Raw genomic sequence first — 12,649 nt, forward strand, 5'->3', positions numbered from 1 at the left:
CACTGCGCCCGGCCCTAGGCTTTTTTCTTTTTCTTTTTTTTGAGACGGAGTCTCGCTCTGTCGCCCAGGCCGAAATGCAGTGGCTGCAGTGGCGCGAGCTTGGCTCACTGAAACTTCTGTCCAGTCTTTTTTCGAACCCAAGGCCCAACTGCGCTCTAACGTGACTTTTGGCTCCACTCCGAGCCCGAAGTGGCGCACAAGATGAAATGTTACCAGGCTGAGGTAATTCTCTGTTACTCCCAGTAAAAATTCGTCTGGAAATCTCTCGGTTTGAAATTAAATTCTGTCACTCCGAATGGAAATAAGTCCGCTTAAGGGGGGAAAATCTGTTTGCTGAGAACACGCACGCCCCGGCGGAAAATGACCCCAGTTACCTTTGGCCACGCTGCCGCTGCCACTCCGGACTCCATAGTCACGCCCCCGAAACGCCCCGCCGGGCAGGCCGGGCCAATGGACGCCGAGCTCGGCCGTGCGTCACGCGACGCTGGCTAATCGCGGAGGGCCACGACCGTAGAAAGGCCGGGAGCGTCTGGGCTGGCCGCTGGGCGGCGGCGGCGGCGGCGGCGCGCGCGGGGTGCGTAGTCTCGAGCTATGGTGGTGGTGGCAGCCGCACCGAGTCCGGCCGACGGGGCCCCTAAAGTACTGCTTCTGTCCGGGCAGCCCGCCTCCGCCGCCGGAGCCCCGGCTGGCCAGGCCCTGCCGCTCATGGTGCCAGCCCAGAGAGGGGCCAGCCCGGAGGCAGCGAGCGGGGTGCTGCCCCAGGCGCGCAAGCGGCAGCGCCTCACGCATCTGAGCCCCGAGGAGAAGGCGCTGAGGAGGTGGGCGAGGGGCCGGGGTCTGGGGCCAGATCTGAAGCCGGGACTAGGGGCAGGGGCTGGGGCTGGGGCTGGGGCTGGGAGCGGGGACCCAACACTGGCGGTCCCCCAGGGCTCCGGCGCCTTTGGCCTGGCGGGTCGGTGCCAGCGTGGCGCGGGGCGGGGCAGGAAGCCCGGACTGACTGGATCCGCCTCGCCGGGAACCCAGGGCGGCCCAGGGCTCTTTTCTGTGCTTTTTAACTCTCTCGTTAGAGATGACCAGAGGTGGGGATGCGGGCACCTGTCTTCCAGGCCCTCTTGCTGTGTGGCCGCAGACCGGTGGTTCAGCCTCTCTGAACTCGGACTGTGACATGAAGTCGAATAATCTGTTTTAGTTTACTTCTGTTTCTGGAGAGGCGCGGAGCTGAAATAACAGAGCTGTTGAAAGGGCTGGGAGCTCTGCGAGGCTCACTGGTCTAGCTCAGTGTCTGCGTTATTAAAATGGAACCTACTTCATGAGGTCTTTGGGGAGATTCAGACTTGCATGTAATGTGCCTAGCACTTAGTCCTCCGTAAGTGTTCACTCTTTTGTGATCATTGTGCCTTCTGTGATTTATGAAGTGTCTCCTCTGAGTTCAATTAATTCTTAAAAAGTGTCTCCTCCAACAGACACGGGCCCATCAGCAGGTCACTGCCTAGGATCTCAACACTAGAGATCAGGGAGTGGCATCAGCCTCTCCCTTTTCTAAATTGGGCTTGGGGACGGAGGGTTGATGTCATAGCAAGATTGCAGCCTTCACTGGATTAATGAGGCCAGGCTGGATCCTGTTTAAGAGAATTGGAGACAGGAAGCAGCGGGGGAATAGATGGGGAAAAAGGAAAGTTCCTTATGATGCAAGATGAATAGTGTGTGTGTGTCCAGCCCCAGTGCTGTGACGGGGATGAGTCTGAGGTGGGCGGATGATGCAATATGGGAGAGAATAAAGCAGGTCTTCTAGCTAGATTGACAGACTATTTTTTTATTTTGTTTTATTGAGGGGAGGAACCTGAAGTGTATTTTATCATTAGTCTGTCTCATACTGTAAATAAAAATGAAAGCACCAGCTGGTCAAGTTTTCAAATAAAGACATAAATAAGGTTTGAAATGACTCAGTGTGGTATGTTCCTTTTCTCAGGAAACTGAAAAACAGAGTAGCAGCTCAGACTGCCAGAGATCGAAAGAAAGCTCGAATGAGTGAGCTGGAACAGCAAGTGGTAGATTTAGAAGAAGAGGTAAAACTACTTAAGGTCAAACTCTTTTATCCATTGTATATCCTTCCTTGGTAAATGTTCTGATATTTGCTTCCCATCCCAAGTTGTTTCAGCCCCTATTAGAATACAATTGAATATGTGATTAAAAGTTAAACTAGGCTGGGCGTGGTGGCTCACGCCTGTAATCCCAGCACGTTGGGAGCCCGAGATGGACAGATCACTTGAGGCCAGCAGTTTGAGACCAGCCTGGTCAACATTGTAAAACCCCATCTCTACCCAAAAATATACCAAAAACAACAACAACAAAAAAACCCCCAAGCGTGCGTGCCTGTAGTCCCAGCTACTTGGGAGGTTGAGGTGGAAGGATTGTTTGAACTTGGGAGAGGGAGGGTGCAGTGAGCTGAGATGGCACCACTGCACTCCAGCCTGGGCAACAGAGTGAGACTGTCTCAAGAAAAAAAAAAAGGTGGCTGGGCACAGGGGCTCACACCTGTAATCCCAGCACTTTGAGAGGCCAAGGTGGGCAGATCACTTAAGATCAGGAGTTCGAGACCAACCTGGCCAGCATGGTGAAACCCCATCTCTGCTAAAACTATAAAAATTAGCCGGGTGTCATGGCAGGCACCTGTAATCCCAGTTGTTGGTCAGGAGGCTGAGGCATGAGAATCAGTTGAACCCAGGAAGCGGAGGTTGCAGTGAGCTGAGATCATGAGATCGCACCACTGCACCCCAGCCTGGGTGACAGAGGGAAGCCCTGTCTCAAAAAAAAAAAAAGAAGGTTAATCTAAGTTAGGACAGGTAGGTAGTTGGTGAAGTGGTGAAGCTTGTTGAGGGCAGAAGTGATTGACTTTGTGGCATTTGGTGCTAGATGTGTCTCAAGGTAGATGGATTCAACAATGTTTAGTGAGTTTGTAGTAAGAAATTAGTAAGGGCTAATAGGAAATAATTGCTTAAACTTTACATTCTTCCTGGCTTGGCCAGAAATTCACTAAAGGTCCCTTTCCCCCTCTAGGGTCCACCTGTTATTTAATCTTAAATTGTTGTCAATTACACATCTTGAACACATAGAGATTATTTATATATGTTTTTAACCCCTTGGTCAATTTGCATATATTGTTCTTTTTAAAGTTTTAATCATTAGTTGGTTCTTCTAAGACTCATGAGTCAGGAGCAGGGTTTTTTTTGTTTTTTTTTTTTTGAATTTATAGTCATCACTACCACTTTTATTATTACCTGCCAGTTCAAGATAGTTATTTTTTTTTATATTATTATTATGATTGAGATAGAGTCTTACTCTGTTGCCCAGGCTGGAGTGCAGTGGTACAATCTTGACTCGCTGCAACCTCTGCCTCCCAGGTTCAAGCAATTCTCCCTGCTACAACCTCCAGATTAGCTGGGATTACAGCACCCACCACCACACCTGGCTAGCTAATTTTTGTATTTTTTAGTAGAGACGGAGTTTGCCATGTTGGCCAGGCTGGTCTTGAACTCTTGACCTCAGGTGATCCACCCGCCTCGGCCTCCCAAAGTGTTAGGATTACAAGCATGGGCCATCGTGCCTGGCCAAGATAATTTAAAATAAAAAAATTATGGGCCGGGCACGGTGGCTCACGCTTGTAATCCCAGCACTTTGGGAGGCGGAGGCGGGCGGATCACGAGGTCAGGAGATCGAGACCATCCTGGCTAACATGGTGAAACCCCATCTCTACTGAAAATACAAAAAATTAGGCAGAGCTTGCAGTGAGCTGAGATCGTGCCACTGCACTCCAGCCTGGGCGACAGAGCGAGACTCCGTCTCAAAAATAAATAAAAAATAAAATAATAAAATAAAATAAAATAAAATAAAATACATTAAAGCCACAAGTCACACTTTGCTGAAGTCAGTATTGGTAGTTGGAAGCAGTGTGTTATTCTTGACCCCATGAAGTGGCACTTATTAAGTAGCTTGCTTTTCCATAATTATGGCCTAGCTTTCTAAAACCTACTGTGAACACCACAAGCATAGAGTTTTCCAAAAGCTCAAGAAGGAAGGGAGACCAATTATACTGAATCAGGTAGATTCTTAACTGAAATAATTGTTTTAATAGCCTCTTATGAACTTTCTTCCAGAACCAAAAACTTTTGCTAGAAAATCAGCTTTTACGAGAGAAAACTCACGGCCTTGTAGTTGAGAACCAGGAGTTAAGACAGCGCCTGGGGATGGATGCCCTGGTTGCTGAAGAGGCAGCGGAAGCCAAGGTAAATCATCTCCTTTATTTGGTGCCTCATGTGAGAACTGGTTCCAAGTAACATGACCCAGTGATTATGTTTACAGTCTGGACTTCTGATCAAGAGCGTTCTTGAAATTTTCCTTCAGTTTTAAGACATTTTCATGCAGGCAGAGTGTTCTTCCCCTAGAAGCACTTGACACTTACTCATTTTTTAAGTGTGTAGTGAACAGTACTAAGATCTAATAATGAAAACAAGTTACATGGCTCTCTAAGAACAAGTACTAACAAATGCAGTAGCCAACAAGATTACCATGCAATCATTAAGGAGAACCAAAGTAAGAGAGCTACTCAAACCAGACTTTGAATGCTACTAAAATTAAAGTAGTCCTTTGATGAATATTAATGAGTAGGGAAAGGATTCTTTGTGATAGTGATACCTCTGTGGTAAGAGAAGGGTGGTATATGAGTTTTAGTATATAGATAAGGCAAATTCATTGACAACAATCAAATGGTCTAAAATTGACAATAGCGCAGTTTTACTCTGTGAACGTAATGTTCAGGACGAATTTAAAGAATTACTTGGCCAGGTGCGGTGGCTCATGCCTGTAATTCCCGCACTTTGGGAGGCCGAGGCGGTGAATCACCAGAGGTCAGGAGTTCGAAACCAGCCTGATCAACATGGAGAAACCCCATCTCTACTAAAAATACAAAATTAGCCGGGCGTAGTGGCACCTGCCTGTAATCCCAGGTGCTCGGGAAGCTGAGGCAGGAGAATTGCTGGAACCCAGGAGGCGGAGATTGCAGTGAGCCAAGAGCACGCCATTGCACTCCAGCCTGGGCAACAAGAACAAAACTCCGTCTCAAAAAAAAAAAAGAAAAGAATTACTTATAAAAAAGATTCTAGGTTTAAATTGCTATAGAACTTTATTATCTAAGAACATTATTATTATTGAGAAGAGCAAGATAAGATGTTATTTGTCAATTCTGCTTGAATCTTTGCCTGGAAAAGGAAAAATGTTTCATTGTGAAGGAAATGTATAAGGAAATCTTACCTCCCTTTTCTCATCTCTTGAGGACTTAAAAGTGGAAATAACAATGGTTAGGGAAAGATTTCAGCTCTAAAGAACGGTTTTCTAGTTTTCTTGAAAGCTGAGAATCACAGCGGTCTAGCAAGCATTTCCTTGGGAACTTGAAGCTGTTTATTCACTTTGGTCTTTCCTCCCAGGGGAATGGAGTGAGGCCAGTGGCCGGGTCTGCTGAGTCCGCAGCACTCAGACTACGTGCACCTCTGCAGCAGGTGCAGGCCCAGTTGTCACCCCTCCAGAACATCTCCCCATGGATTCTGGCGGTATTGACTCTTCAGATTCAGAGGTGGGGATCATTCTGACTTATTAAAGAGCTATATAACCAGTTAATTACATCTGTTTGATGCTTGACATCCCTAACTAGACAGATGAGGGTTGAAGTTAGTTTTTGGTGGGGTTAGAGGTGAACATCAACTACCTTCCTAGTTCCAGGTAATATAGGACATGGAGTGAAGTGTAGATAAATGGGTCTGGTGGGTCCTGAGGTCATTTTAATCACATAATGACTAATTTACATTATGGAATCCAGTACAAAGTGTTCCAGTTCGATTTTCCATAGTATTCTGACAGTTGTACATCATTTAATTTTTGCCTCTTGCAGTCTGATATCCTGTTGGGCATTCTGGACAACTTGGACCCAGTCATGTTCTTCAAATGCCCTTCCCCAGAGTCTGCCAGCCTGGAGGAGCTCCCAGAGGTCTACCCAGAAGGACCCAGTTCCTTACCAGCCTCCCTTTCTCTGTCAGTGGGGACGTCATCAGCCAAGCTGGAAGCCATTAATGAACTAATTCGTTTTGACCACATATATACCAAGCCCCTGGTCTTAGAGATACCCTCTGAGACAGAGAGCCAAGCTAATGTGGTAGTGAAAATCGAGGAAGCACCTCTCAGCCCCTCAGAGAATGATCACCCTGAATTCATTGTCTCAGTGAAGGAAGAACCTGTAGAAGATGACCTCATTCCAGAGCTGGGTATCTCAAATCTGCTTTCATCCAGCCACTGCCCGAAACCATCTTCCTGCCTACTGGATGCTTACAGTGACTGTGGATATGGGGGCTCCCTTTCCCCCTTCAGTGACATGTCCTCTCCGCTTGGTGTAAACCATTCTTGGGAGGACACTTTTGCCAATGAACTTTTTCCCCAGCTGATTAGTGTCTAAGGAATGATCCAGTACTGTTGCCCTTTTCCTTGACTATTACACTGCCTGGAGGATAGCAGGGAAGCCTGCCTGTGCTTCATTCAAAAAGCCAAAATAGAGAGTATACAGTCCTAGAGAATTCCTTTCAAGTATTTGTTCAGATCTCATAGATGAGCCCCAGGTACTGTCTTTTGACATCCAGCAGTCCAAAGTATTGAGACATATTACTGTAATTAAGAAATATTACTATAATTGAGAACTACAGCTTTTAAGATTGTACTTTTATCTTAAAAGGGTGGTAGTTTGCCCTAAAATACTTATTATGTAAGGGTCATTAGACAAATGTCTTGAAGTAGAATTTATGAATGGTTCTTTATCGTTTCTCTTCCCCCTTTTTGGCATCCTGGCTTGCCTCCAGTTTTAGGTCCCTTAGTTTGCTTCTGTAAGCAAAGAGAACACCTGCTGGGGGGCTCTTTCCCTCACGTATACTTCAAGTAAGATCAAGAATCTTTTGTGAAACTATAGAAATTGGCCAGGCGCGGTGGCTCAAGCCTGTAATCCCAGCACTTTGGGAGGCCGAGACGGGCGGATCATGAGGTCAGGAGATCGAGACCATCCTGGCTAACACAGTGAAACCCCGTCTCTACTAAGAAATACAAAAAAAAAACTAGCCGGGCGAGGTGGTGGGCGCCTGTAGTCCCAGCTACTCGGGAGGCTGAGGCCAGAGAATGGCGTGAACCCGGGAGGCGGAGCTTGCAGTGAGCTGAGATCCGGCCACTGCACTCCAGCCTGGGCGACAGAGCGAGACTCCGTCTCAAAAAAAAAAAAACTATAGAAATTTACTATGTAAATGCTTGATGGAATTTTTTCCTGCTAGTGTAGCTTCTGAAAGGTGCTTCTCCATTTATTTAAAACTACCCATGCAATTAAAAGGTACAATGCAGCATCCTTGTTCTTTGATTTCTTCTAGGGCCGTAAGTCTTATTTTCTCTCTAGTTGTTTCTGTGTGCTGTGGTAGGACTTTATCCAACTGAAGTGAGCCTGCCACTTTTAAAAGTGACTGAAGGCTTTTCCACCTTAATTACTGCCTGCTTTAATTCTGGATTGCCATAAGTGATATAAGCTATAATTTCAGCAGTTACTATCTTTCTGAGACAGATTCTTCAGCCTAACTGACCAATATCACAGCCAGTAAGTGGGAGAGCTAGAACCCTAACCACTATTTGCTATACCATCTTATAAATGTTAAACAAGGACACACCATCACATATTGAGATTCTCTTGCCCTTATCATGGGAATTAAGAGCATTTTCTAGACTCAAACTCCCTAGTTTCAACTCTGCCACTGGTAAGCTGGGTAACCCAGGGGTTATATATAATCACTTATTTCCTCATCTGTAAAGTTGTATAATGGTATCTCTAAAGGTGGTTAAGATTCAAAGAGATGATGCATTATAAGAATTTAGTATATGCCAGGCACCATCCTAAGCACTGGAAAGTTAGTTATTACCTCCTAATCCACTTTGGAAGGGTATTAATTTCTTCCAGAATTATATTTACTCAAGAATTTGTTTCATCAAATAATCTCTTCAAGAAAAAATCCTAGGCCGGGCGCGGTGGCTCAAGCCTGTAATCCCAGCACTTTGGGAGGCCGAGATGGGCGGATCACAAGGTCAGGAGATCGAGACCACCCTGGCTAACACGGTGAAACCCCGTCTCTACTAAAAAATACAAAAACTAGCCGGGCGAGGTGGCGGGCGCCTGTAGTCCCAGCTACTCGGGAGGCTGAGGCAGGAGAATGGCGTGAACCCGGGAGGCGGAGCTTGCAGTGAGCTGAGATCCGGCCACAGCACTCCAGCCTGGGCAACAGAGCGAGACTCCGTCTCAAAAAAAAAAAAAAAAAAAATCCTAGTGACATTAATACAATTCCCAAAGACTTGATAACCACCTCATCCTTCATAGCATCTTTTCCTTGGAAATCTTTTTTTTTTTTTTTTTTTAGTCTGTGTCTCACTCCGGCTGGAGTGCAGTGGCCGGATCTCAGCTCACTGCAAGCTCCGCCTCCCGGGTTCACGCCATTCTCTGGCCTCAGCCTCCGGAGTAGCTGGGACTACAGGCGCCCGCCACCTCGCCCGGCTAGTTTTTGTATTTCTTAGTAGAGACGGGGTTTCACCATGTTAGCCAGGATGGTCTCGATCTCCTGACCTCATGATCCGCCCATCTCGGCCTCCCAAAGTGCTGGGATTACAGGCTTGAGCCACCGCGCCCGGCCTTCCTTGGAAATCTTACAAGGTTTTACAGGACTTTCCTTATTTATAAAATTTCACCTATGCCAGTAGATGAAATCATTCTATGCCAATTTAGCATTTAAATGCTCTGTTCCCTACTTATGAAGACTAACTCTGGGGAGGTCAAAGTGAATGAATAGAAAAAAGGCAGGATTCAGAGAATCCCAAGCAGCAAGGCAAAGCGGACTATAGAATGCCTGTTATCCCAACACTTTGGGAGGCAGAGGTGGGCGGATCACATGAGGTCAGGAGTTCATGGCCAGCCTGATGAACATAGTGAAGCCCTGTCTCTACTAAAAATACAAAATTAGCTGGGTGTGTTGGTGCGTGCCTGTAATCCCAGTTACTCGGGAGGCTGAGGCAGGAGAATCACTTGAACCCGGGAGGCCATTGTGGGAGCCAAGATTGTGCCATTGCACTCCAGCCTGGGCAACAAGAGCGAAACTCCATTAAAACAAAACAAAACAAAAAAAGAATGCCTTTGGTGTAGTGACTGGAGGCAAGTCAGCTGCCTTCAAGATTCGGTCGCTGAAGCCAGGGCCCAATCCTGGTGCTCAGCAATGCAAGCTTGCTTAGGCTCTTAAGTTTCTTCAGAAACTTACAGGCCAGGCATGGTGGCTCACACCTATATCCCAGCACTTTGGGAGGCCAAGGCCAGCGGATTGCTTGAGCTTAGTTCAAGACCAGCCTGGACAACATGGCAAAACCCTCTCCACTAAAAGTAAAAAACATAGCCAGGCATGGTGGTGTGCACTGGTGGTCCCAGCTACTCAGGAAGCTGAGGTGGGAGGATCGCTTGAGGCCAGGGGGCGGAGGTTACAGTCAGCCAAGATCGCAGCGCTGCACTCCAGACTGGGTGAAAAAGCGAGACTCTGCCTTAAAAAAAAGGTTTCTGTATTATAAATATAAGAACAGCCTCCAGCTGACCCCATGATTGGAAACTTTATCTCACCTGATTTTCTATAACTGCAAACCTTAGCGCCAAGAACCTATTTAGGGATTGTATAGGCAGATGTAATTACAGAGGTACTTTAGCCTCTATCATTATAGCACAAGCATCTGGAGGTTGAGGCTCAAGTTATTTATATTCAATGATATCATATGAAAGAGGCAGCTGTACTAACAGGACAGGACATATATAACCAGTGTAAATTATTAGGGTTTTCATTTCCTGCACAGATGGGTGGAAATTACTAAACAGCCTTGAGAAAACACCTGGTATTCATGGACATTTTCATACTGAAACACCAAATTGAATGGTTAGAATAAAAAATCACGATTAATTCCCACAAAACCAAAGCAAGAGTTCCATTAAATGCAGAGGGTTGTCTCATAACTGCGATTGAAGAGGCAAGTGGTAAGATGCCTGCATGCCATTTCCCTAGGCCTTGTCACACCAATCTATTTCTCTTTTTTGTTGTTGTTGTTTTGTTTTGTTTTTTTGAGACTGAGTCTCGCTCTGTCACCCAGGCTGGAGTGCAGTGGCACAATCTTGGCTCACCGCAACCTCCACCTCCTGGGTTCAAGCAGTTCTCCTGCCTCAATCTCCTGAGTTGCTGGGCTTATAGGCACATGCCACCACACCCAGCTAATTTTTGTATTTTTAGTAGAAACGGGGTTTCACCATGTTGGCCCGGCTGGACTCAAACTCCTGACCTCAAGTGATCCACCAATCTCAGCCTTGCAAAATGCTGGGATTACAGGTGTGAGCCACCACGCCCGGCCCCCTCCTTGCTTTTCTACTAGATATGCTATTGGAGCAGAGAGAAAGTAGGGACAGAACTGCAGGCAGAAGGTAATACTGCTTACTCCAGGCACACTTTAAAATAATCAGTTACGTTCTAGTCTCCTAAGAATTCAATTCTCTTATGACATAAAGTTCATTAAGAAACAGAAAGACTGGACCAGGCATGCTGGCTCACGTCTATAATCCCAGCACTTTGACAGGCTGAGGTGGGAGGATGGCTTGAGCCCAGTTCGAGACCAGCCTGGGCAACATAGCAAGACCCCATCTCTAAAAAATAAATACATAAGTAACAACAACAACAACAAAAAACAAAAACAAAGGAAGACTGGCTTGTTTACCCACCGAACAGTTTCTGAAAGAAAACATCAGTCTTTTTTTGAGGCAGGGTCTCACTGTCACCCAGGCTGAGCTGCAATGGCACAATCATGGCTCACTGCAGCCTCGAACTCCTGGATTCAAGCCATTCTCCCACCTCATCCTCCTAAGTAGCTGGGACCAGCCACGACACCTAATTTTAAATTTCTTATAGAGACAGAGTCCTACTGTGTTGCCCAGGCTGGTCTCAAATGTGTGGGCTCAAGCAATTTTCTGACCTCAGCCTCCCAAAGTGCTGGGATTTTAAGCATGAGCCACTGCACCCAACCAAACATCACTGTCTTGCTGGGGCTATAATCCAAACACTATTCTAACCACAACTACTTCATCTCTAAGATGCTACTAGTAGTCTGAGGAACTAGGGAATTAACATAGCTAGAGGATTTGTACCAAACTGATGCATACTAAACCATGTTTCCTTGAGGAGTTTAATGTTAGACTGCTTGAACTATATTATTGGTTATTTCAACCAAATCTAAATGACATCTTAGATCTGCAAAGACTCTAAAACCAACTGGTCAAGTGAAAGAACACTGACCTGAGGAACTGGACGACACGATCTACTTAGGTTTTAGTTTCCAAACCTGTAATTAGATCATTTTTAGTTGTGATTTCCAAATTTTGATTTAAAACATCACGTGGCCGGGCACAGTGGCTCACGCCTGTAATCTAGCACTTTGGGAGGCTGAGGTGGGTGGATCACAAGGTCAGGAGTTCGAGACCAGCATGGCCAATATGGTGAACCCCTGTCTCCACTAAAAATACAAAAATTAGCCGGGCGTGGTGGCGCATGCCTGTAGGCTGAGGCAGGAGAATCACCTGAATCTAGGAGCCGGAGGTTGCAGTGAGCCGAGATCACGCCACTGCACTCCAGTCTGGGCAACAGAGGGAGACTCCATCTCAAAAAAAAAAAGCCTCCATGCTTTTTGTAATTGTATCCCAAACTTAACTCCCCCTACCCACCAAATCAGGAATGTATTTATCAAAGAATGTAAATATGCAGGCAATACTGCCACCCAGTGTCCTGTCAAGTCTTAAAGAAATGAACTGGCTGGGCACGGTGGCTCACACCTGTAATCCCAGCAATTTGGGAGGCTGAGGCAGGCGGATCACCTGAGGTTGGGAGTTCGAGACCAGCCTGACAAACATGGAGAAACCCCGGCTCTACTAATAGTACAAAAAAAAATTAGGTGGGCATGGTGGCATGTGCCTATAGTCTCAGCAACTCAGGAGGCTGAGGCAGGAGAATCGCTTGAACCCAGGTGGCGGAGGTTGCAGCAAGCCGATATTGCACCACTGCACTCCAGCCTGGCGACAGAGCGAGACTTCGTCTCAAAAAACAAAAAAAACCACCACCACAAAAATTAGCCAGGTGTGGTGGCGCATGCCTATAATCCCAGCTACTCAGGAGGCTGAGGCATGATAATCACTTGAACCCAGGAGGCAGAGGTTGTGGTGAGCCAAGATCATACCATTGCACTCCATCTGGGGCAACAAGAGCAAAACTCCGTCTGAAAAAAAAAAAAATTAACCACCACGTAAGTGAACATCACTGGGTTTTCCATTCCCCTTTTTCAAAGATCCTCAACCCCCTCTATGAACTCTGTATGCCACTCTTCCAACTCTACATTTGAATATATATATATATATATACACACACATACACACACATATTTTTTTTTTTTTTAAGAGACAAGGTCTTGCTAACATTGCCCAGGTCCGTCTCTCCTGGGCTTACGTGATCCTCCTGCCTCAGCCTCA

At 46.4% G+C, this 12,649-nt stretch overlaps 1 protein-coding gene across 1 annotated transcript; it reads left to right on the plus strand.

The window, feature by feature from the left end:
• Positions 1–517: 517 nt before the first annotated feature.
• XBP1 (X-box binding protein 1) lies at positions 518–6,836 on the plus strand. The gene is given in 6 exon segments (XM_003905375.4): positions 518–818; positions 1,970–2,066; positions 4,155–4,283; positions 5,481–5,516; positions 5,519–5,626; positions 5,942–6,836. Coding segments are annotated over 6 exon segments (1,155 nt in total). The 5' UTR covers positions 518–591; the 3' UTR covers positions 6,500–6,836.
• Positions 6,837–12,649: the final 5,813 nt, after the last annotated feature.

The sequence above is a fragment of the Papio anubis genome, chromosome 16 (genome assembly GCF_008728515.1).
Source record: "Papio anubis isolate 15944 chromosome 16, Panubis1.0, whole genome shotgun sequence".
Lineage (NCBI taxonomy): Eukaryota > Metazoa > Chordata > Mammalia > Primates > Cercopithecidae > Papio > Papio anubis.